This window comes from Rhinatrema bivittatum, chromosome 5, assembly GCF_901001135.1.
Source record: "Rhinatrema bivittatum chromosome 5, aRhiBiv1.1, whole genome shotgun sequence".
Classification (NCBI taxonomy): domain Eukaryota; kingdom Metazoa; phylum Chordata; class Amphibia; order Gymnophiona; family Rhinatrematidae; genus Rhinatrema; species Rhinatrema bivittatum.
Genome location: NC_042619.1, coordinates 20,933,680 through 20,954,673, shown reverse-complemented (window position 1 = coordinate 20,954,673; position 20,994 = coordinate 20,933,680). Strand labels below are relative to the sequence as shown.

At 45.3% G+C, this 20,994-nt stretch overlaps 1 protein-coding gene across 2 annotated transcripts in view; it reads right to left on the bottom strand.

The window, feature by feature from the left end:
* Positions 1-20,994, bottom strand: part of RAB6A (RAB6A, member RAS oncogene family) — a 274,025-nt gene that overhangs the window by 74,098 nt on the left and 178,933 nt on the right. The window contains exons 3-4 of one of the 2 annotated variants that reach the window (XM_029602119.1): positions 14,602-14,655; positions 7,807-7,912 (exon numbers count right to left, since the gene is read on the bottom strand). In XM_029602119.1, coding sequence (XP_029457979.1) covers positions 7,807-7,912; positions 14,602-14,655 — 160 coding nt within the window. Of the gene's footprint in view, positions 1-7,625; positions 7,732-7,806; positions 7,913-14,601; positions 14,656-20,994 lie in introns of both variants that reach the window. The other variant, XM_029602120.1, reaches the window with a different exon arrangement.

Sequence of the window (20,994 nt, the reverse complement as noted above, 5' to 3'; positions counted from 1 at the left end):
CAAAAATTTGTTTTAGCTGCTCAGAATCACCATTAAAGAATGTTTTAAGTGTTGGTAGTTATTTATGTTCTAATTGTATGAATATTTTATTTTTGTAAGCCACCTTGATCTTAGGAAGTTGCGGTAAAGCAATGTTTAAATAAAATAAATATCCTCCTCACTGACAATAAAGAATTCATTCAGTTTTTTTTGTTACTTCCTTGTCCTTTGTGAGCATCCCCATCTTACTACTGTTTTTACATCTAACTTGCTAGTGCTTATGCACTTGCCTATTTTCTTCATATGGGTCTGCTTCTCATTTTTTTGAGCAATGCTATTTTGGCTTTAATTTCCTCTCACTTCACTATTAAATCATGTTGACAGTCATTTGGTTTTCCTTCAATCTTTTCTAAATGCATGGAATACATTTTATCTTGGTTTCTATTCTTGTTTAAAGAGAGGAAGAGCTGCATAGACTCCCTGTGGCCTGTCTGCTCAAGGTAGAAAGCTAAGGTCCTCTTGCAATCCAAACTGTGCAGAGCCCTTTCGCCCTGGTGTAAGCGAGGCCTGGGAAAAAAGATGGGCTGAATGATTGACTGGTTAAGATGAAAATCAGTCACCACCTTAGGTAGGAACTTAGGGTGAGTACGCAGGACCACCCTATCATGAAAGAATTCCTGGAAGCTACAAGGATCCAAGACATGTAAGAGTGGTCAAGGGGCTGCAGAACTAGCCTGTCCACATCCAGGCCATTAGAGACAATGCTCTGAAGTTTGGATGGTGCAGCCTGCCCTGATCCTGCATGATTAGGTTGGGGGAGATTCCCAGACTGGTCGGTTCTCTGATAGAGAGATCCAGCAGTAGCAGAAACAGAATTGCCTCAGCCAATGAAGGGCAATGAAAAGATGGTCCCCCCTGTCCTGGTGGAGCTTCAGGAGAGTCTTCAGAGGAAGCAGAGGATACACATACAGAAAGCCCTTGCCCCAACTATAGGCAAAGGCATAAGAGGCTAGTTCTCCGCCTCCCTGTACACAGAGCAGAAATTCCTCACTTTGCTATTGCAGGGGGAGGCGAAGAGGTCCACATCCGGGATCTCCTAGAGACAGAAGATGCGATCTGCTACTGCTTGATCCGGCTAGGTACATGGCTCTGAGCAGAATGCCCTGGAACTGTGCCCATGACCAAATTTGAACAGCCTCCTGATACAGAAGGAATGACCCCATACCTCCTTGCTTGTTGACATACCACAATGCTACCTGATTGTCAGTCTGGTTTAGGACCGCCTTGTTGGATAAGCGATCCTGGAATGCCCAAAGAGCGTAATGGATCATCGGCAGTTCCAGGAAGTTGATTTGGCACTGAGCAGACCACAGACCTTGCATGCGGAGGCCGTCTACATGCGTGCCCCAGTCCAGGAAAGATGCACCTGTGAAGCACAACCTGAGTAGAGGGGAGACTGAAAAGGAATCCCCCTACTGCAGACTGGGCAGACTTTCCCATCAAATCAAGGAAGTCTGGAGAGGTAGCGTGATGCAGATTCATACACTGAGGTCCTGGGTGGCCTGCTGCCACTGAGACCGCAGGGTCCACTGAGCCTTGCGTATATGCAAGCGAGCCTAGGGAGAAACATTGACGGTCGCAGCCACATATCCCAGAAGGCGAAGTAAGAGGCAGGCCAAGACCTGCCAACTTCAGTGGACCAGACTTGCAAGAGATGCCAGAGCAAGCGCTCGATTGTGAGGAAGTTAGGCCCGGGCCTGAGCTGTGTCCAACCAGGCACCGATAAAGCTCAACTGAGGCAATGGAGTGAGATGGGATTTCAGGTAGTTTATGACAAACCTGAGGGACTCCAGCACTCAAATGATCACGCGCAGGGAGTGAAGTGCCCCCTCCTGGGTGGCGCTCTTGACCAGCCAATCATCCAAGTAGGGAAATACGTGTACCCCAGCCAGCGGAGGTGTGCACCCACTACTGCCAGACATTTTGGTGAAGATCTACAGGGGCCAAATGGCAATACCCTATATTAGAAGTGCCTCTCACCCACAAGGAACCACAGATACTTCCTGTGACCGGGGAAGATCTCAATGTGGGCATATGCATCTTTTAGATCGAGGGAGCAAAGCCAGTCCCCTCTTTGCAAGAGAGAAATCAGGGTGCCCAGCAAGACAATTTTGAACTTTTCTTTTTGTAGAAATTTGTTCAAGGCTCTCAGATCCAAAACGGGGTGGAGCACCCTCCTGTTCTTTTGGGAATCAGGAAATAATGGAAGAACCACCCCTACCCCCCTTGCTGCCACAGCAGTACTGGTTCAACTGCTCTGGCCATTACAAGGGCAGAGAGCTGTGTCAAGAGAATTTCCTGATGGGAGGACTGGCCCCAAAATGGGCATGGGGGAGAGTCCATGGGGACACCCAGGAACTTCAACTGGTACCCTCGACGAATGGCGGACAGGACCCACTGGTCTGAGGTAACCTGGGGCCAGCAGTCCGCAAAGGACTGTAGCTGACCTCTGACCTGAGGGCCCGACATTGAGGGTACAGTCACAAGGCTTGTGCTCCTCCATACAAGTCTGTAGCAGGGTTCTGCTGGGTCACCGGCTGAGGCCCGGGGGTCCACTGCTGCCTAGAACGGCCCCGGGAGCTCATGCGTGGAGTATGAGCATGTGAGGCAGCAGGATGGTATTTCTTCTGGCGATAAAAGGACCTCCTGGAACCCTGATGTGAAGATTTCCTGGCGGAGGATGGCGGGTCTGATGTACTGGCTGAGAGATGCTGAAGGGTCTTCATGGTGATCCTTCAACTGAGCCACAGCATCTCTCACCTTATCCACAAACAGGTTCTCGCCAGCACAGGGAAAGTCTGCGAGCTTCTCCTGGATCTCTGGTCCGAGATCAGAGGCTCGAAGCCACACCATCCTACAGGCACCAATGTCCGCTGCCGCCACCCTAACCGCCATCTTAAACACACCGTAGGTGGACCACACCTCATGTTTTCCCACACACCAGGCCCTGTTGGGCGACTGCCAAAAAAGCGTCCTGCTGCTGTTGGGGGAGGCACTCAGTTAACTCCTGAACCTGCTTCCAAAGGTTCCGAGTATACTAGGTCACATACAGCTGGTAGAGAGCGATCAATATAGTGTCCTGGAACATCTTCCTACCTAAGGCATCCAATGCCCTGTGCTTCTGACCTGGAGGTGCAGAAACGTGGGTGCAGGAATGCTTGGCCTTCTTGAGAGCCAACTCCACCACTACTGATCAATGTGGGTGCTGATGCCTCTCAAATTCCAAGGCCAGCTGTACTAAATAGACTGCATCTGCTTTCTGATTTACCAGAGGAACAGAGATGGGGGTGCTCCTAGATCCGAAGGAGTAAACTCCTTAATATATCATGGACGGGAACAGCCACCACCTCCTTCGGGGCATCGACAAACTGGAAGACCTCCAGTATCTTATGTCTTGTATCTTCCTCCATTAGGAGTTGGAAAGGGATGGCTTCCGCCAAGGCCCAGACAAAGCCCAGGTCCTCCGGCGGGGACGGGTGCCTCTCCTCTGGAGGGGATGGCTCCGAGGGAAGATCCTCCGATCCATCAGAGGAAGACTTGGTGTCATCGCCCCACAGATCATCCTCCTCACTAAAATCCCCTGGGGACTCCTGTGGAGGGCCCCTTGCCAGACCCCTTAGTTTAAGCACCATGGGCACTAAGGGCACAGACAGCACTGAGGCCCCTGAGGAACTGGGAACCAGACCTTACCAAAGATCCAGACAGTGCCGCGGACCGCAACAACTCATCCTCCTTGGAGGAACCCTCGATAGGAATCACCCTGGATGGAGGAGGCACTGGTGGCGCTAAGGTATCGGAGCCCCGAGCACCAGCAGCTGCTGTGTAGGCAAGTCGCCCAGAAGGACATTGAGGCGTGCCAGCAGTGATGCCATCACAGGTGTGCTCCGGCACTGGAGGAAGTACCAGTGGAGCCAGCAGTTCGATGCCCTGCAGGGCCCGGATCACCACCAGTTGCACCCTGTGGTCCATCTACTCCTAAAAATCCGAAGACAGAACGGATAGAGGAGGAGAAGGAGAAGGAGTCAACAGAACTCCCTCGGAGCCCCGAGGGAGATCCATGCCTGGCACCGGTATCTGTGCGGAACGCCTGAGACTCCCAGGTTCGATGGAGATCGATGCCTCCTTTCCACAGGGTCAATTCGGGGGCATCATTGCAGCCACTGGTACCGACCCGAGCCTGGCGCTGTGCGACAACAGGTGGTGATGCTTCCTGGATTTCCCTCGGTGCTTGGCCCAGTCTTTCCCCGGGGCCAAGGAGGACAGAGATGATCCGATGTTCTGGAGTGCGACGACACCTACAGCGGCCTATCCCCGGCCGCTGTAGGTGTCGTCGCACTCCTGAGGGGGCCCCGGTGGAAGAGTGGACAGAAAAGTTTCCGTGTCCATTGGTTCCCCATAGCCTTTAGATGTTGACACACCTTTGAGGCATTTGATTGCAAAAATGACACCCCCTGATGTCATGCGATGCCAGGAGGCAGAGAATACAGACCTTGTGCGGATCCATGATAGACAAGGTCAGAGGGGCACTGGGGGCATTGGCGAAACCCGGATGCCATTAAATAGAGCCAGCGGTCGATGACCGGTGGCCACTGATCAGCGAGACTACCAGAATGGCTGCCAAATTTCCTGGAAACCCTTCTTTACTTTTATGTATTAAGGGATTAATAAAATTTATGTTCTAATAGTAACAATTCTACCATATTCGATTTCCATATGCTCACCGAGGGGCTGACCATATCCAGCCATTTTGCCAGTATACACTTTCGCTATTGGGCAAGATTTAATTGAGGGACTTTTGAGCCTTAGTTACCAAAATGTCACCATCCTTCACACACAGCATGCAGAAAGCCACACCTACAAGAGCACGCAGAGAGTTCAGAATAGCCTGCCAAAATTCCTGGATGCATGTATATGACCACAATCAGTGAAGTAGAGTCGCTTCCTCTAAAGAGAACTTCAAATATTTGACATCTGGGGAGATATGGGCTCTGTATCCCTTCAGAGGTGAAAAGAACAGTTTATGGACTATTTTAATCTGCATTTCCCTCAAAGACATACTCTCTCTGTGGCCTTATTAACCATAGTCAGTCCCACCATATCATCATCATCTAGGATGATGTCACATTTCCTTCACCTATATGTAAGGGCTGTAGCAATCTATAAGTAATAATCAAATTGATATATTGATATGCTTTAGACATCAAAACTTTCCCTGCATTCATTAAATGCATGAGCCTTTGGAAGGCACCAAAGAACACTTAAGCCAGTCTTTTCCAAAAGTGCCCACAAAATAGCTCTGTAATTGTAGGTATGCCAGATAGTCCTTTTTAATCAAACTTAAGTGCTCAATACAATAATCTAGAGAGTATAAGTTTCCGGTATTGAAATCCAGGAAATGCTGTATTGAATCCACCCACATACCCTCCAAGCATTTAAACACAGCTTGTAATCTCCTGGGCAAAACTGTGGATTACCAGTCATGAGTAAACGAACAAAACTTCCAGGAGAGGTGCAATAGATTCCTAATAAATTGCCAAATCTTTCTAGCAGTTTCAAACAATGATTGTGCAATCAAGGGAGGAAGCTTACCCATGGGGGGCGTGCAAAATATATTTTAAGTTAAGAGGGGAGCAAAATGTCTCTCCAGCTCTATAGTGCTGCTACTGCCCTCTCTATATAGCCAAGGAGAGATTATCATCAAGTTATGTGCTATATTGTAATATTGTATATGGGAAAACCCTACTCCCCCTCCATTTTAGGATAAATTAGCTTGGACACCAGAAGTCTCACCTTCTTGGATTTCCAAATAAATCTAGAACAGAGTATTTATATATTTGATATCTTTCCTCAGAAGTAGGACAGGGATCATTTGCAAAAGACATTAACTTTGGGATTAAAACCATCTTCAATAAAGCTACTTGCCCCCAAAACTGATACTGGATATTCTATCCATACTTGGGTTCTCTGCTTGAACTCCTTTAAAAGGGGTACCAAATGGATCACGAACCCCAAATATTTAATCTTTTCCCTCGCCCACCTTAATGGAAAAGAAGGCCATCTCTAAGTGTCCCAATCATGTCTAGGCCCTCTGAATTATTGAGATTTAATTTTAACCCAGAAAATTTCCCAAATTCAGCTATCAATTCCAGTACCTTTGGGAGTGATTGCTGAACCCTTGACAATGTCAACAAAATATCATTGGCGAAAAGCATTTTAGTTTCCAGATGCCCTATCTGAATCCACTGAACAACATTTTCCTGTTTGATCCTTCCAAAAAGTGGCTCCAAGGTCAAAATAAATAAAGGGGATAGCGGACATCCTTGCCTCGTGCCTCTACATAAAGAAAAAGCCTCCAATAGGGCTCCATTAACCTGGATCTAGGCCACTGGGTTAGAGCAGAACACCTGTAGTGCATCCAGGATGCTACCAGCAAACCCATTCTGCAGCAAAACATATTTAAGAAAAGACCAAGAGACCTTATCAAAGGCCTTCTCCACATCAAAAACTAACTACAAGGGGATCTGGGATTTTATTACTGATACTCATTTCCAAAGCCAAAAGGAGCCATCTAGTATTGGAATTAGATTGTCTACCATAAACAAAACCAAATTGTTCAATGGAGATTAAATGTGGAAGTGCATATTTCAACTGATTGGCAAGCAATTTGGCATATATGTTTATATCAAGGTTTAAGAGTGATATGGGTCGATATGAGTTCTAATCAACCTTTATATTAGTTTTTAAGGCCCCTCCTCAATAGGGTTCCTCTCTCTGAAGTCTTGTGAGGCACTACATAGTTCAAAAAGAGTTCATGAATAAGACAATATTAAAGTAAACAGCTTAGTTTCCCCCATCCCTTTCTTCCCCTTTGGCTGGACCAAGGTTATCCTAAAGAGTCTGAGCCATGCTATTTCATTATGAAAAATTGTTCTGAGGTTTTTTTTTTTGTTTGTTTATTTTCACATTTTCTCCCTCTGTCCCCCACCTCCTGGGGATGCTTAGTCCTGGAAAATCAGGTCCCCTTCACTGGCCAAGGGCTGGATATGTGTAGCTTCCCCCTAGGATGGATTCCTCATGACAGCAGATACGTCCATGCAGTGTTATATCCTGCATCACACCTGTATTACTGCCACAGAGGAAAAATAAATGAAAGTCCCAAAATGCCATGGAAAAGGAGACTATCAGAACGGGTGCTGCTCACTCAATTGTCCATGAAAGGACATAAAGGCAAAGCCTATGCTGATTGTCACCGGGAAAGAATCTGTTCCCAGGAGTTCTAGATTTTATCAAAATGGACTGCTAGTCCTTCGCCTGAGCAGCAGCATAAGCTGTTTCTTGTATCTTTTTATGTTTAGACTTGGTAGCATGCTGCAACTGCAAATTTATCTCTGGATGGAGGTGCTTTATTTCTTTTTTAATGAGACACAGGAAAGACTGGCTCAGCTTGCTAGGATAACCAGGGTCAACTTACAATCCATTCCCACCATTACAAAGAGCAAGCATGCATGGTCATGATGCAACATGCAATCAATGGAGGACAACAGACATGTCAAGAGTATTATAAAGGGAAAAGCCCCTTCACTCACTTGTGATATCATAAACAACAACTGCAACAGTGGAATCACGAATGTAGCTAGGGATCAAGCTCCTGAACCGCTCTTGACCTGCCGTGTCCCATAATTGCAATCGTACCTAACAAATTAGGCAAAACAGCAAGAAACATGAAGGAAAAAAAGGTCAAACTCACTCCCGGTTAGGAATACCTACTTGTGATATCGTAAACTACTACAGCCGCAGCAGAGTCGCGGATGTAACTGGGAATGAGGCTACGGAAACGTTCCTGACCCGCTGTGTCCCAGAGCTGCAACCTAATCTGTGGGACGGGAAAAAGTAAACAAAAAAGAAAAAAGAAAAAGGAAAGAAAACACAAATAATGGCAAAATTCTACTAAAAATAAAGAGCAAATGTTTTCTTTTGTTTGTAAAGATAAATAAAAATGTATTTTTCATGCAGGAAATGTTTTTATGGTAAGGTGTGAATTCAGAAATCAAAGTTGCTTACCTGTTAAAAAAAAAAAAACAAACAAAAACAAAACAACCCCCTCCCCCTCTCTCAGAAAATATTACTTCCCCAGTCAAATGCGAGATGACAGACAAGCCCAACACAGAACACTTTTTGCAGAGTTTTCCAGTGAAGACTTGAAGATCCCGTGGGCATCAACAGTAGTTCCCACATTCAAGGCATATCTTAGCTTGTAATTAATCTAATGAGCTCAACTCCAAAAGGTAAGAAGGATGGGTATGTATGAGTGGTGAACTGTAGTCATCAGATAACAACGGTTACAGGTAAGCAATTTTGTTTTCTCTAAAGAAAAGCAGCAATTCATCTAGCTGTACAGACAAACTCCCAAGCAAAGGGATGTGTCTGAGCTTCTCCAGTACAACTACTGCATTCATGCAGTACCTCCTGAGTGGCTCAGCTCCCCAGGAACTTTAATATCACTTGAGCATACCATGGGAATTATAATGACCAGTGTTTCCTAGCCCTTTCCTGGAAGCATACCTATCTAGTCAGGTTTTCAGGATTGCCGTATTGAAGACGATATAGATCTGCATGTACTGGGTCTCCAATGTATGCAAATCTATCTCATGCATATTCAATAAAGATATCCTGACAATCCGAATGTTTAGGTGTTACTCTAGGAGAGGGTTGGAAAATTAATTACATACACTAAGTTTGTGAGCCTGTTTTCTGGGAGAAAAGCCATGGTTTGCGTTATGTCTAGAAAAGGAGAGGTTTCAAATCCTGCTGACACTTCTTGTGATCTTGGGCACGTCCCTTCACCCTCCACTACCTCAGGTACAAACTTAGGCCAGGATTTATCAAAATGCTATAAACATAGCAGAAATAGTGCCTGTGATTTAAAAAAAAAAGGGTGTGATTAGGCCAATTACCCTGCTCCAGCATCACATAGGCAATTTCCGCAAGATGTGAAATTTCCGCACTTGCGCTATTTTTTGCTTTGCACACTGATTAACACATCGCAGAGAGAGAGAGACTGAGTTGTGCGATTATGCTGCTCTTATTGATTCTTGATCAGAAAAACTGATAATGAAATTAAAAGGAGAATTATTTTAAAAAGTTAGCGTAAGATAAAAATAGGGAGCCTGTGGCCATACCACCACAAAAGGTGGCCTACTGACAGGGACATCAAAAATGAAAGAAAAACTGAAGCACACCACTTACCTAGCAGGGGAAGCTAAAACAAAAAAACACATTAAGCAAAAACAGCAGCACTCTTGATGATATCAAAATGGCTTATCTGTAGAAGGTATTCTCTATAGACAGGACAATTCAGCTACACAGTTATATATACAATACAAGTGAGGATGTCGTCACCAGGCAGGGCTGATGAGTGGATATTCCCTAGCAGCTACCACCATGTGAGTCTCCTTATTCATTTCACAAGTAAGCTTCAACTATGTGGAGAAAGGAGGATTGTATGGCTGAATTGTTCTACTGTCTATGGAGAAAGCAAAGATGCTTAACTGTATCAGCTGTTCTCCAAGGACAACAGGATATTAGTCCTCACACATGGGTGACATCGGCTGGAGCCCCAGTCTGGAACTTTGATCAAGGATTCTAGAACTTTCAAACATAACTACAGCTGCACATGCTCAGTAGGGCATCAACTTGCCCCCTAGGCAGAGTCCCTCACGCCATTATATAGCTAATACATGGAGAAACCAACTCCCAGGGGAGCCGGATGGGTTTCGTGAGGACTAACGTCCTGTTGTCCTCAGAGAGCACCTGTTACAGGTAAGCAACTCTGCTTTCACCGAGGATAAGCAGGATGGCAATCCTCGCACATGGCTGAATCCCTAGCTATAGGCCGTCTGAGCAAGACAAAGCGGGAAACCACAGTGCTGTGAGCAGGAAGGCACTTTGGGCAACCTAGTGAAGGTAGAGGAGCTAAAGGCAGTACTGGCCAAAGCCTGATAAAAATATAGGGAAAACGTGGTGAATATTTCCCTGCAGGTGTACACAGATATATCAGGAATGCCTTAGCTTGCCCTCCCCTCCTCTGACATTCCAACTGGAAGCTGATGGGAGCAAGAACACAAGGAGGCAGGCTGCTGGACTGTTGGGGTAAGCACAAGTCACTAGGTTGTATCTCTCAACCCCAAGTGAGTAACTCATTATCGATTTCAGCAGGGAATTACCCATCGAGACAGAGTCCCCAGCCTGCTTGGAACAGCTGAAACTGAGAGCAAATTCCCCAGGAAAGAAATCCAGACACTCCACTAAGAGACAGGAAGCCGAGGTGCCTCAAGTGCAAACCCCTGTTGAACAGGATTTCTTTACCGGCCCAGAAACCAAGGGTACCAGGGCAAGGCCAGAGTAATCTCGGAACAGACTGCCAAACACCGGGAGAGCAAGTCTTGGGGTGGAACCGCTCGTTGTCTTAAAAGCTAGGGCTTATTTTTGGTGTAGGGCTTATATTTCAAGCCCTACTGCAAAAATCCTGAAAATCAATCTAGGGCTTATTATTAAACAGTACTTTTTGTTTTGCCAGCAGACTCAATTGAAAAAACTCTGAATTAGAGAAAAATTAAAAGATGGATCAAAAACAGAAGTTGAAGAACACTGAGCAACTAAGAGGGAGAGAGCAAAAAAACCAGCCTTTCGCTTCAGTAGAAGAAAACTGACTGAAGAGATTTGCATTGCTGCAGCTGCATGAGAATATCCGCGTATGCTCAGAAAGATTTCTACATCTCTCTAAGCTCCGAGAGCTCATTCTGTGTCAGTGCCATCTAGTGATGCCACCTCCACTTGTGCAGCTGAATTTAGTCCTGCTTCTTCAACCAATGAAAAACATGAACCAAGGCATCCCACCCAGCCATGAACACATGCCTGGAGGGCTCTTCAAGGCTTTGCTGGGAAAACTCTGGAAAAAGTATTCCAAATTGGCAAAATCATCTGTCATCTCTCATTTGTGTGATTAGGTAAACTCCTTGTCTTTATGCAAAGGTTACTGGTTAGAAAGAGAGAGGGAAGGAGTTTTATTGTACAGAAAATGTTTGCACAGAAATAAATAAAAATGTGACATTTTAAAAGTATTTCAAACCCCTCTTTTCAAGGTCATTATGAAAATACAAGATATGCAAAAACTTTTACTTTCTATATTGCTAAAAAACGGACTTTCTTACAGGGAAAAGGACTATTGTGTGAAGCAGAGAACAAATTAAATCTACCAAAAACCTATGCATTACGTCGAGCAAAAATGTTTCTCTGTGCCTCAGTTTACCTAAACTGTAGTAATTACATTATTCTTCAATCTTCTTGGAAGCTCTGAGGCAGTTTGCATGTAAGAAATAAGCTACCTAACCACCACCCCCAACAGAGATGGATGTATATATTTTTGAAAGACCAAAGTGTATTAGGATCCTAAAGAGGAAATAAGTGAAAAATCATTAAGAAATTTTGGAACAAACATTAAAAAGCTATCAATGCCCCAAGAAATTAGAATATTTAGTCATAATGCATGCAGTATGGTAGATTTCCCAAAACTGTCCCCTGAGATAAGAGGATAAGGTGAATACTAGATTTCTGCCATATGAAAATCACCTCAGAGAACCTTATCCATTGCCATAGCCAATAGCTAGGACATTAGCATTTTCACAGCAAACGATTACAATGTTAGAGAAGATTAGACAGCCAGATGAGAATTAATCAGCAAAGACTCAGAACAATTTTAAATATAATAAAGAGAAGGTGGGTCAGCGTGGGGGCTCATTGGTAGTGCTGCATACTGTCATGCAGAGGACCTGGATTCAATTCTTAACTCAGGTCTTCCACTCCCCAGGCCAACCACAGATGCTACAAAGGCAGCATTCACAACCCCAGAGGGAGAGAAGCCCCCGTCGTCATGCAATGGCAACACCTAGTGGCTGAAATTAGGGATCATGACTGCAGGGTTCCAAAAAGTCACCCTGCTTCATTGCACCCTGGCTGAGCACTGTTGCAATGACTGGGCTAGGTGAGCTGGGAAGCAATATAAAAAAAAACCCAGGAAGCTGAGAATGAAGGCTCTTGGTGTTGGATCTCAACCCTTATTTCTATTGAGCTGGAAGCCCAAAACAGCTAGGTATATTTATAGAACGATTGAAAAAAAAAATGAATCACTGATTTCTCTAAGCACTGTAGGATTATGCCAAAATCAAATACAGAGTAAACAATCCCCAATGACAAAAATATGGTTCAGCCTCACAGATTCAAACTGGCTCTACTTCGACACCTACATTTTGAAGATGGTTCCTAGATCTAGGCCAGATGTGTCCAGGGCTGTTTTAATATACATCGTGTTGGCAATTTTTGCTTGCAGGGTTCCTTCTGGAGTCCTGCAACCTTTGGACTTTAAATCCAGTCATCAGTTGCCACTGTTGTGTGATTACTGCGACTCCACAGCATTCCTAGTGGATACAGGGAGCAGAAGACCCGAATCAGGGATCAAACTAAGGTCCCTCCACATGGCAATATGCAACACTGCTACTGAGCTGACCCAATAGTTCTTTATATGTGTGACTATTATATTCCAGTGTTATTCAGTTACACGAGTACAGTTTCAGTTAGGAACTATGCAGACATTAACAGGAACAATAAGGGTTTAATAATTTATGGGCTTCAAAATCCTAAGAAAATTTTCCTAAAATTTTATCTTTCAGATAAAGATAGCTGCTTTCACCAAGCAGACTTACTGCTTGCAGATAAAAAGTATCTGTTCTTTAGTTCCATAATTTAGGATTCTCATTTTATGTTTTCTGGGAAAACATAATGTAAAACTTTTTTTATTTTATTTTATTTTTACTAGTATCCAAATACAGACAAAATGGAATTGTTCCCATTTGTAGATATATGTATACTTTGAGGCAGGGCTGGTAGGAAGTTACTACATCAAAAGCAGCAGACAGATTGGATTGGCTACAAGGTGAGGCTAGCAGAAACTGCCAGAAAGCAGTATATGTACCTCTGCATGCCATGAGCCTGCTTTTGTCTCAACAGTAATCTCTAGACGCACTTCATCCCTAACTCTCCTCCTTCAATGCCAGGGTTAAGAGGATAGCAGACTTGAAAGCAGAGCCACAGAGGAGAAGAGATGATGTGTTGCACACCTATCAGGACAACATGAGGGCCATAATTAGCCTCTATCCAACTGGCAAAGTTAGCCAAATAAACTTACCCTGCTAACTTAGCTGGGATAATCAGTGGCGTGGATGCACTGCTGAATACCCCCCATTATCCTAACATTATATGGCTATGTTATCCAGCTAATGCTGAAAATCAGTGTTTGCCAAACTAGCTTGGACGGAGAGCTAACTCTGGTCTGGAGAGTCTCGGAGTTAGCAGATAACATTTTATCCGGAAAAAATGTTGTTCAACTACTGCAGGGACAATCAGCACAGTGGGATTTTCAAATCCCTTCCATTTGTCCAGCTAAGTCTGAATTTCGCCGGACAAATGATACTGAATACGGACCCTCATACTGGCTCAGCTGTTCTAGATGTGTATTCAAAGAGAAGGAATACAAATTGGGAGTGCTGGTACTTTGATGCTTGGACTTCAAGGATAGAGACCCATATTCAGTGCAATTCCAAGAATGGATCTAGTGAAATTCTTCTCTCTTCCCTCTGTGGGTCTGTGCCAAGATGTCTATAGCCCTCTTACCCCTGGAAAATTACATTTTATAAAAGTACTTGTACTGTAGGTCACTTCAAATTTCTTTTTGAAAAGGGGTAATTTTTACAACTTTCTTTGGTAATTTATTTGTACAGTACACGTGTTGTAGAAAACATTTAAGAGAACAGATCTTTCCCCGCAATATTGCTGAAAAATTCTCATCACTACCTCCCAGCCTCATGCTTTGTATTATGAGGATTCACTGTGTGATCTTTGTACAGCTGGATCTGGGTCAGTTGTCCTCTCTGATACTATAATGGGTGGAAAGCTCAATCATTAGACATAGCTTTTATAAGTGCATAATCAGCTGTGTTGACAAACCGGCCTGACCCTAACATAGCACAGAAAAAAATTAGGTGAAACAACAAAAATACAGAAGGCTAGGAAAAAGAATCTAAGATGATCAGCATAGCAACTGATAAAAGGATGAAACAAGAGTGCAGAAGTAGCAAGACAATAGAATAAGGGCATATTAAGATAACTGTAAGGAAAACACACAAAACCAATGGAGCATGGAAATATTTAGTCTAAGATGTACTAAAGACCTTGAATTTCTCAAATAACTAAGATATACTTTTCTTCTCACAGGATACAATATAAACCTACAAGGCATGTACTCCCCCTCCCCCACACACACTTTAAACAGTTCTGAAATCTAAAAAATGCAGCATTCTAGACAAAACGTTATTTTGCATCCTATGGAGCAATATTAGTTATGTTCACCTGGCAAATGTCAGCAAAATGTTGAAGCTTCTCATGTCAAGTTCTCATATCTTTTCAATAATGCAAAGCAATTACCGAAAATGATATAAAAGTGTTACTCACTGTTCGATCCTCCAAGTACATTGTTTTTGATAAAAAGTCAATGCCAATTGTTGCCTGCAAGAGAAGAAGTTTTCAGTGTGAAGATATGGAAAGCAAACAGAGCGATTTAAAAATTATCACTATTATGAGGATTGCTGGGTGATGTTCAATTGCCAATGAATTGCATGCTAGAATAAAAAAACATGAGAGCATTTTTTTCAAGTGTCTGTATTCAGGAAATGTACTAAAGGTTGTCAGAACAAAGGACAGTGCAACCAACTTAATTATTTTAATATTATGATAATGTGAACTGGATTAAGTCAATGCAAAGTGTATGTTCTCTTACTTGTGCATTAACCTCAATATCAAAACTACCTTAAATATTTTAAAAACAATTTTATTAATACCTAGGAAAATATGCATTCAACTTTTGGATGTATGGTAACAAGGTTGAAATAGTTCAAATATGAAAACTTGAGAGCAGTAGTGTCAATGGTCAAGGTTTATTTTATACAATTATCTACAAAGCAAGAGTTAAATAGTGATATAAAATTTACAGGTTTCTAGCTTTATTTTAGTTGGGCTTCAAATTGCCTGGTTATGCCATAAAATTACAGTGGTCTGCTGAGCCATTTGGGTTTACTGATATAGCAAATGTTGCTTACCTGTAACAGATGTTCTCACAGGACAGCAGGGTGTTAGTGCTCACTTATGGGTGATATCACAGGATGTGGGTGATATCACAGAATGGAGCCCAATCACGGAAAACTTCTGTCAAAGTTTCCAGAACTTTGACTGGACCGGACTGGGCATGCCCAGCATGGCACTAACCCTGCAGCCAGCAGGGGTCACCCTTCAGTCTTATTTATAAGCTACAGGCAGTGCCGAAAAATAAAATAAATAAACGTTACAAACCCAACACCGCAGGGTGGCAGGCAGGTTTCTTGAGGATTAACATCCTGCTGTCCTGTGATAACACCTGTTACAGGTATGCAACATTTGCTTTCTCACAGGACAAGCAGGATGGTAGTCCTCACATATGGGTGAGTACTGAGCTGAGGATGTCCGAACATGCACCAAATGTACCTAAAGGCGTGCAACAGGCACAACTGGGGTGGAATTTGGTAGACGGCATCCTGAACCCCACCGGGCAGGCAGAAGGGTGTAGGTACGTCACGTTGTAAATAGGTTACGAAGGACAGACTGGCCGAAGATGGAATCTGGTCATCCGGCTTTGTCCAAGCAATAGTGGGCTGCAAAGGTATGGAGAGACCTCCAGGTGGCAGCCCTGCAAATGTCAGGAAGCAGCACCGATTGCAGGTGTGCTACTGAAGTCCCTGACGGCATGGATGTTGAAGGATTAACCTTTCATCATCCATGCCGTCAGGGACAAGGCTTGAAGATTGGGATGGCGTAGGCACCCGTCGTTTTGAGTGATCAGAAGCGGGTCCTTCCCCAAGAGAATATGCCTGCGGATGGAGAGATCCTGAAGTATTGGAAACCACACTTGGCGTGGCCAGTGAGGTGCTATCAGGATCATGGTTCCCTTGTCCTGATGTAACTTCACGAGCGTCTTTGAGAGAAGAAGAAGTGGAGGGAATGCATAGAGCAGACCGGTTGCCCATGAGAGGGAGAATGCGTCTCTGGGTTGAGAGTGTTTGCTGCGAATGAGAGAGCAGTAGTTCTCCAATTTGCGGATTTGTGGGGGACGCAAAGAGGTCTATCCGAAGCTATCCCCATTGTTGGAAGATGGAGTTCGATACAGAGGGGTTGAGAGACCACTCGTGCGGTTAAAAGACATGACTCAGCTTGTCTGCCAACACATTGTCCACTCCCAGCAAGTAGGTGGCCCTGAGGTACATCTAATGGAAGAGAGCTTCCGCCCAAATCTGCACAGCTTCCTGACTCAGAAGGAAGAAGCCTGTGCCTCCCTGCTTGTTGATGTACCACATGGCCACCTGGTTGTCCGTCTGAATCAGGATGACTTGATTTGAGAGGCGATCCTGAAAAGCCCTGAGAGCATATCTGATTGCTCGAAGCTCCAGGAAATTTATTTGGTGTTTGGCTTCCTTTGGAGACCAAGATCCTTGTGTCTGCAGATCAGCCACGTGGGCTCCCCATCCGAGGTTGGAAGCGTCGGTGGTGAGAGTGATTTGAGGGTCTGGAGCCTGGAAGGGCAAGCCCTGGAGATTGATCTGATTTTTCCACCAGGCGAGAGACAGACGGAGTGAGTCTGTGATGTGGACAACGGTTGACAGGGGCTGAATGGATTGAGTCCATTGAGACCTTAGAGTCCAGTGCATGAGTCTCATGGCCAAGCGGGCCATTGGTGTGACATGGACTGAGGACGCCATGTGTCCCAGGACGACGAGAAATTGGCGTTCAGTCGCAGAGTGCTGAGACTGCAGCTGGTGAGCAAGAGACACAAGAGTTAGTGCTCGTTGTCGAGGCAGGAAAGCTTTTGCCTGTAAGGTGTCCAATTCTGCCCCAATGAACGACAAGGTTTGAAATGGGACTAAGTAGGATTTGTCGTAGCTGACGAGAAATCCTAATGAAATAGAGTGTGTAAGGTTAGATTGAGGGACAGCAGAGCAGCTTGCTGAGTGGGAGCCCTGATTAACTAATCGTCCAGGAAGGGGTAGACATGAACACGCTGGGTTCTGAGGAAGGCTGTGACGACTACGAGGCATTTTGTAAAGACTCGTGGCGCAGACGCTAGGCCAATTGGAAGCACTCGATATTGATAGTGCTTGGGGCCTACTAGAAACCTCAGGTATTTGCGATGAGATGGAGTTATCACAATATGAGTGTATGCGTCCTGGAGGTCCAGAGAGCAGAGCCAGTCTCCTCTTTGTAGAAGAGGTAGAAGCGAGCCCAAGGTGACCATCTTGAACTTTTCTCGCTGGAGGTACTTATTGAGGGCCCATAGGTCCAGAATAGGATGAACACCTCCTGATTTTTTGGGGATTAGAAAGTACCGGGAATAGAAACCTAGGCTGTGCTGAGAGTATGGTAAGGGTTCTATTGCTGTGGACTGGAGAAGGAGGGAGACTTCTTGATCCAGAAGAATGGGGTGATCGGATGTTCTCCACATCAGTACAGTTGGGGAGTCCAGAGGCATGGAGAGAAAGTTCAGATGGTAACCCTGAGCAATTATTGCCAATACCCATTGGTCTGAGGTGATTGAGTGCCATATGTTGTGGAAGTGGCACAACTGACCTCCCACTGGTATGTGAGGCAGTGGAATCTGGCTGCTGCTCTCTAGGTGGAAGTCAAAAACCTGAAGCAGGCCCTGGTTGAGGAGCTGCTTGTGGCTTTTGTTTACGTGTTTGACGAGACTGCGGTTTTTGATAAGGTCTCGTGGCATGTGATCTTGTTGGTGGTGGGTAGGACTTCTTCGGGCGGAAGAAGGACTTTTTAGAGTCCTTCCTGAAGGGTTGTTTTGAAGAGAAGCCGGAAGGTATCAGAGAGAGCTGTCTTAGGGTCTCATGATGGTCCTTTAGTTCCGCCACCATCCGTTGAATCTGTTCGCCAAACAGATTATCTCCGACAAGGCAGGTCAGATAACCTGTCTTGTACTTTCAGGCGAAGGTCAGAAGACTTGAGCCAGGCCCACCTTCTCGCCGAAATAGCAGCTGCAGATACTCTAGTAGAAGTATCAAAGATGTCATAAGATGTTCTGATCTCATGTTTGCCTGCTTCAAAACCCTTGTTTACTAGGGCTTGTAATTGTTCTTGAAATTGCTGAGGCAGGGAGTCCGAGAAGTCCTGTATCTGCTTAAAAATGACTATTATATTGGGTCTGCTTAAAAATGACCCGATTATATTGCTGATAGGCGGCAATCCGGGAGATGAGCATGGACCCTTGGAAGACTCGGCGACCGATGGCATCTAGGAACTTCTGTTCCTTGCCAGGTGGAACAGAAGAGTGAGGCTTCGACCTTTTTGCTCTCTTCTGTGCAGACTCCACCACTACAGAGTGGTGATCTAACTGTGATTTCTGAAAGCCTGGAGCTGACTGCACCAAATAGGTACTGTCAGCTTTCCTGTGGGCTGGAGGAATGGAGCCAGGATGTTCCCAGTTCTTCTTCAGTAGATCCAGAAGAACCTGGTGGATAGGGATAGAGGTGATTACCTCAGGGGCATCCAGGAATTGGAGCAACTCCATCATCTGGTGCCTATCCTCCTGTTCAGTCTGTAACTAGAAGGGAACCAATTCAGACATTTCATTCACAAAATTTATAAAGGAGAGGTCCTCTGGAGGAGAACGCTTCCTACTTTCAGTGGGTGAAGGTGGTGAAGGTAAATCATCGGTGTCTGGAGAGGAATCATCAGTCCAGGTATCATAAGGATCAGCACCTGTCCCCTCTAGGAACTAGAGGGGAACGGGATGGTGGGATACCTGAAGATCCTGGTCTAGGCTCCGAAGGAATTGAAGGATGTATCGGAGGCACCGATGAAGGCATCGAAGGCACCGGCACAGGCACCAATGGTTGGATTGGTGGCAAGGGACATATCGGCATCGATGGCTGAGGCAGAACTCCCGATGGAGGGATGCGGAACGGTGTTTCGCCTCCCGATGACACTAAGTGGGAAGGGCACTGGAGCCATCGGAGACCCGGGATCCATCGGCGGAAAAGCGGCCATGAGCACTTCCATCCTGGAGAGCAGCGGTGCCAGCACTGACAGAATTGGGTCAATCGGTTCCGCAATCGGTACTGGTGTCGGAGGAACCTGAAGTCGTTGCATCGCCTTGTCGATGGCCTCCTGAACCATCCAGGGTCCAGTTCTTCTCCGAGACCTGGAGCAAGCAGCCCCGGCTCCAGAACAGAAGAGGGAGGCAGAGGCATAGCTGGAGGGACCACCATTAAAGGCGGAGTCGCGGCTCCCGATCCCCTGTCGGGTGAGGTTTGCCTCTGTGTCCCGGTTGCCAAAAAGGTCTGTGCCTTTTCTGGATGGGATTTCTTCAACAGCGACTCGGACGATGGCAAGGTTGATGATTTCGCTCCCTCGATGGTCCAAGACTTACGGTGTCGATGGCGATGATTGTCCCTGCGATCCCCTTGGTCCTGAGGGGGAGTAGAGGGTGTCGATGGCAGAGAAGTCATCGATGCCAGGCGGTCACCGACCGGTAGTCGATGCTGGCACGAAGTTGACTGTGCCGGCTCTGACGTCTATACAATGGATGGAGTCAGGGTTTGAGCACGGAAGAGAAGTTCCATCTTCTCCATTCTGGTCTTGCAACCTTTTGGTGTCATTAGGGCACATTTGGTGCAGGTCAAGACATCGTGCTCGCGTCCTAGACACATTACTCAGACTTTATGGGGGTCTGTGATAGACATGGTGCAGGTACAGTCCAGGCACCGACGGAACCCCGACGCCATGGCAAAAATCGAGCCGTGGTATGGTCGACGGCCAGTAGGCCACGAGGGCCAAACTCGACGGTAATCGATGGAAAATGGGTAAAAACTTACTGGAGTACCGCGGTCTGAAAAAAGTTAGAGGGACCCCTGTGGGGCAAATTAACTTTTAGTAATTCCGTGAGGAAAATTCTTGTCAGGAATCTCTGCAGAGCTCCTGCTGCGCAGAAAAAAGACGACTGAAGGGGGACCCCTGCTGGCTGCTGGGTTAGTGCCATGCTGGGCATGCCCAGTAGGGGCCAGTCAAAGTTCTGGAAACTTTGACAAAAGTTTTCCATGATTGGGCTCCATCCTGTGATGTCACCCATATTTGAGGACTACCATTCTGCTTGTCCTGTGAGAAAGCTGCATTTTCCAAGATCACAAAACAGATGTCTGCAGATGTTCACTAGTCTGTGCTTGCCTACTCAATTGACTGACTTAATCCCTGGTCTCTCCCCTGCCAAAGCATGCCTGCATTCTGTTACTGTTTTGAATCCTACCATCTTTGCTGAAAGTTTGTTCCAAATGTCAGTCCCAGCTCTTTTAAAAAAAATAAATAAATTATTCTCATATTCCTTTTGAGTCTCCCACCCACCATCTTCATATACCACCTTGTCCTTGAGCTTTCATTGTACTGAAAACTACTTTTTGGTACCTGTCTGAAGTCTGGATGTTTATCCTATCTCCCTTCAATTCTAGGAAGTACAGCTTTAATTCTTTAAGTCTCTGAGTGATGCTTAAAGTTCAGGCCAATGTAGAAAACAATACTCCAAGCAACAGTTCCTACAGACAGCAAAATATGCAAACAGCACTCAACCAAGGAACATAGAAAGGACTTAAATTTGTGAACAATGCAAATCTTTAGAGTAATTTTCAAAAGGGTAACCATGACTTTATCCACATAAAAACCCGTAATCATGCATGGAGCAGCAGTTACAACCCTAAATAGAAGGTGTGGGAATAACCCGACAAGGAAGCAGTTACAAACCTTAAAAAAATTAAAAAATAAAAA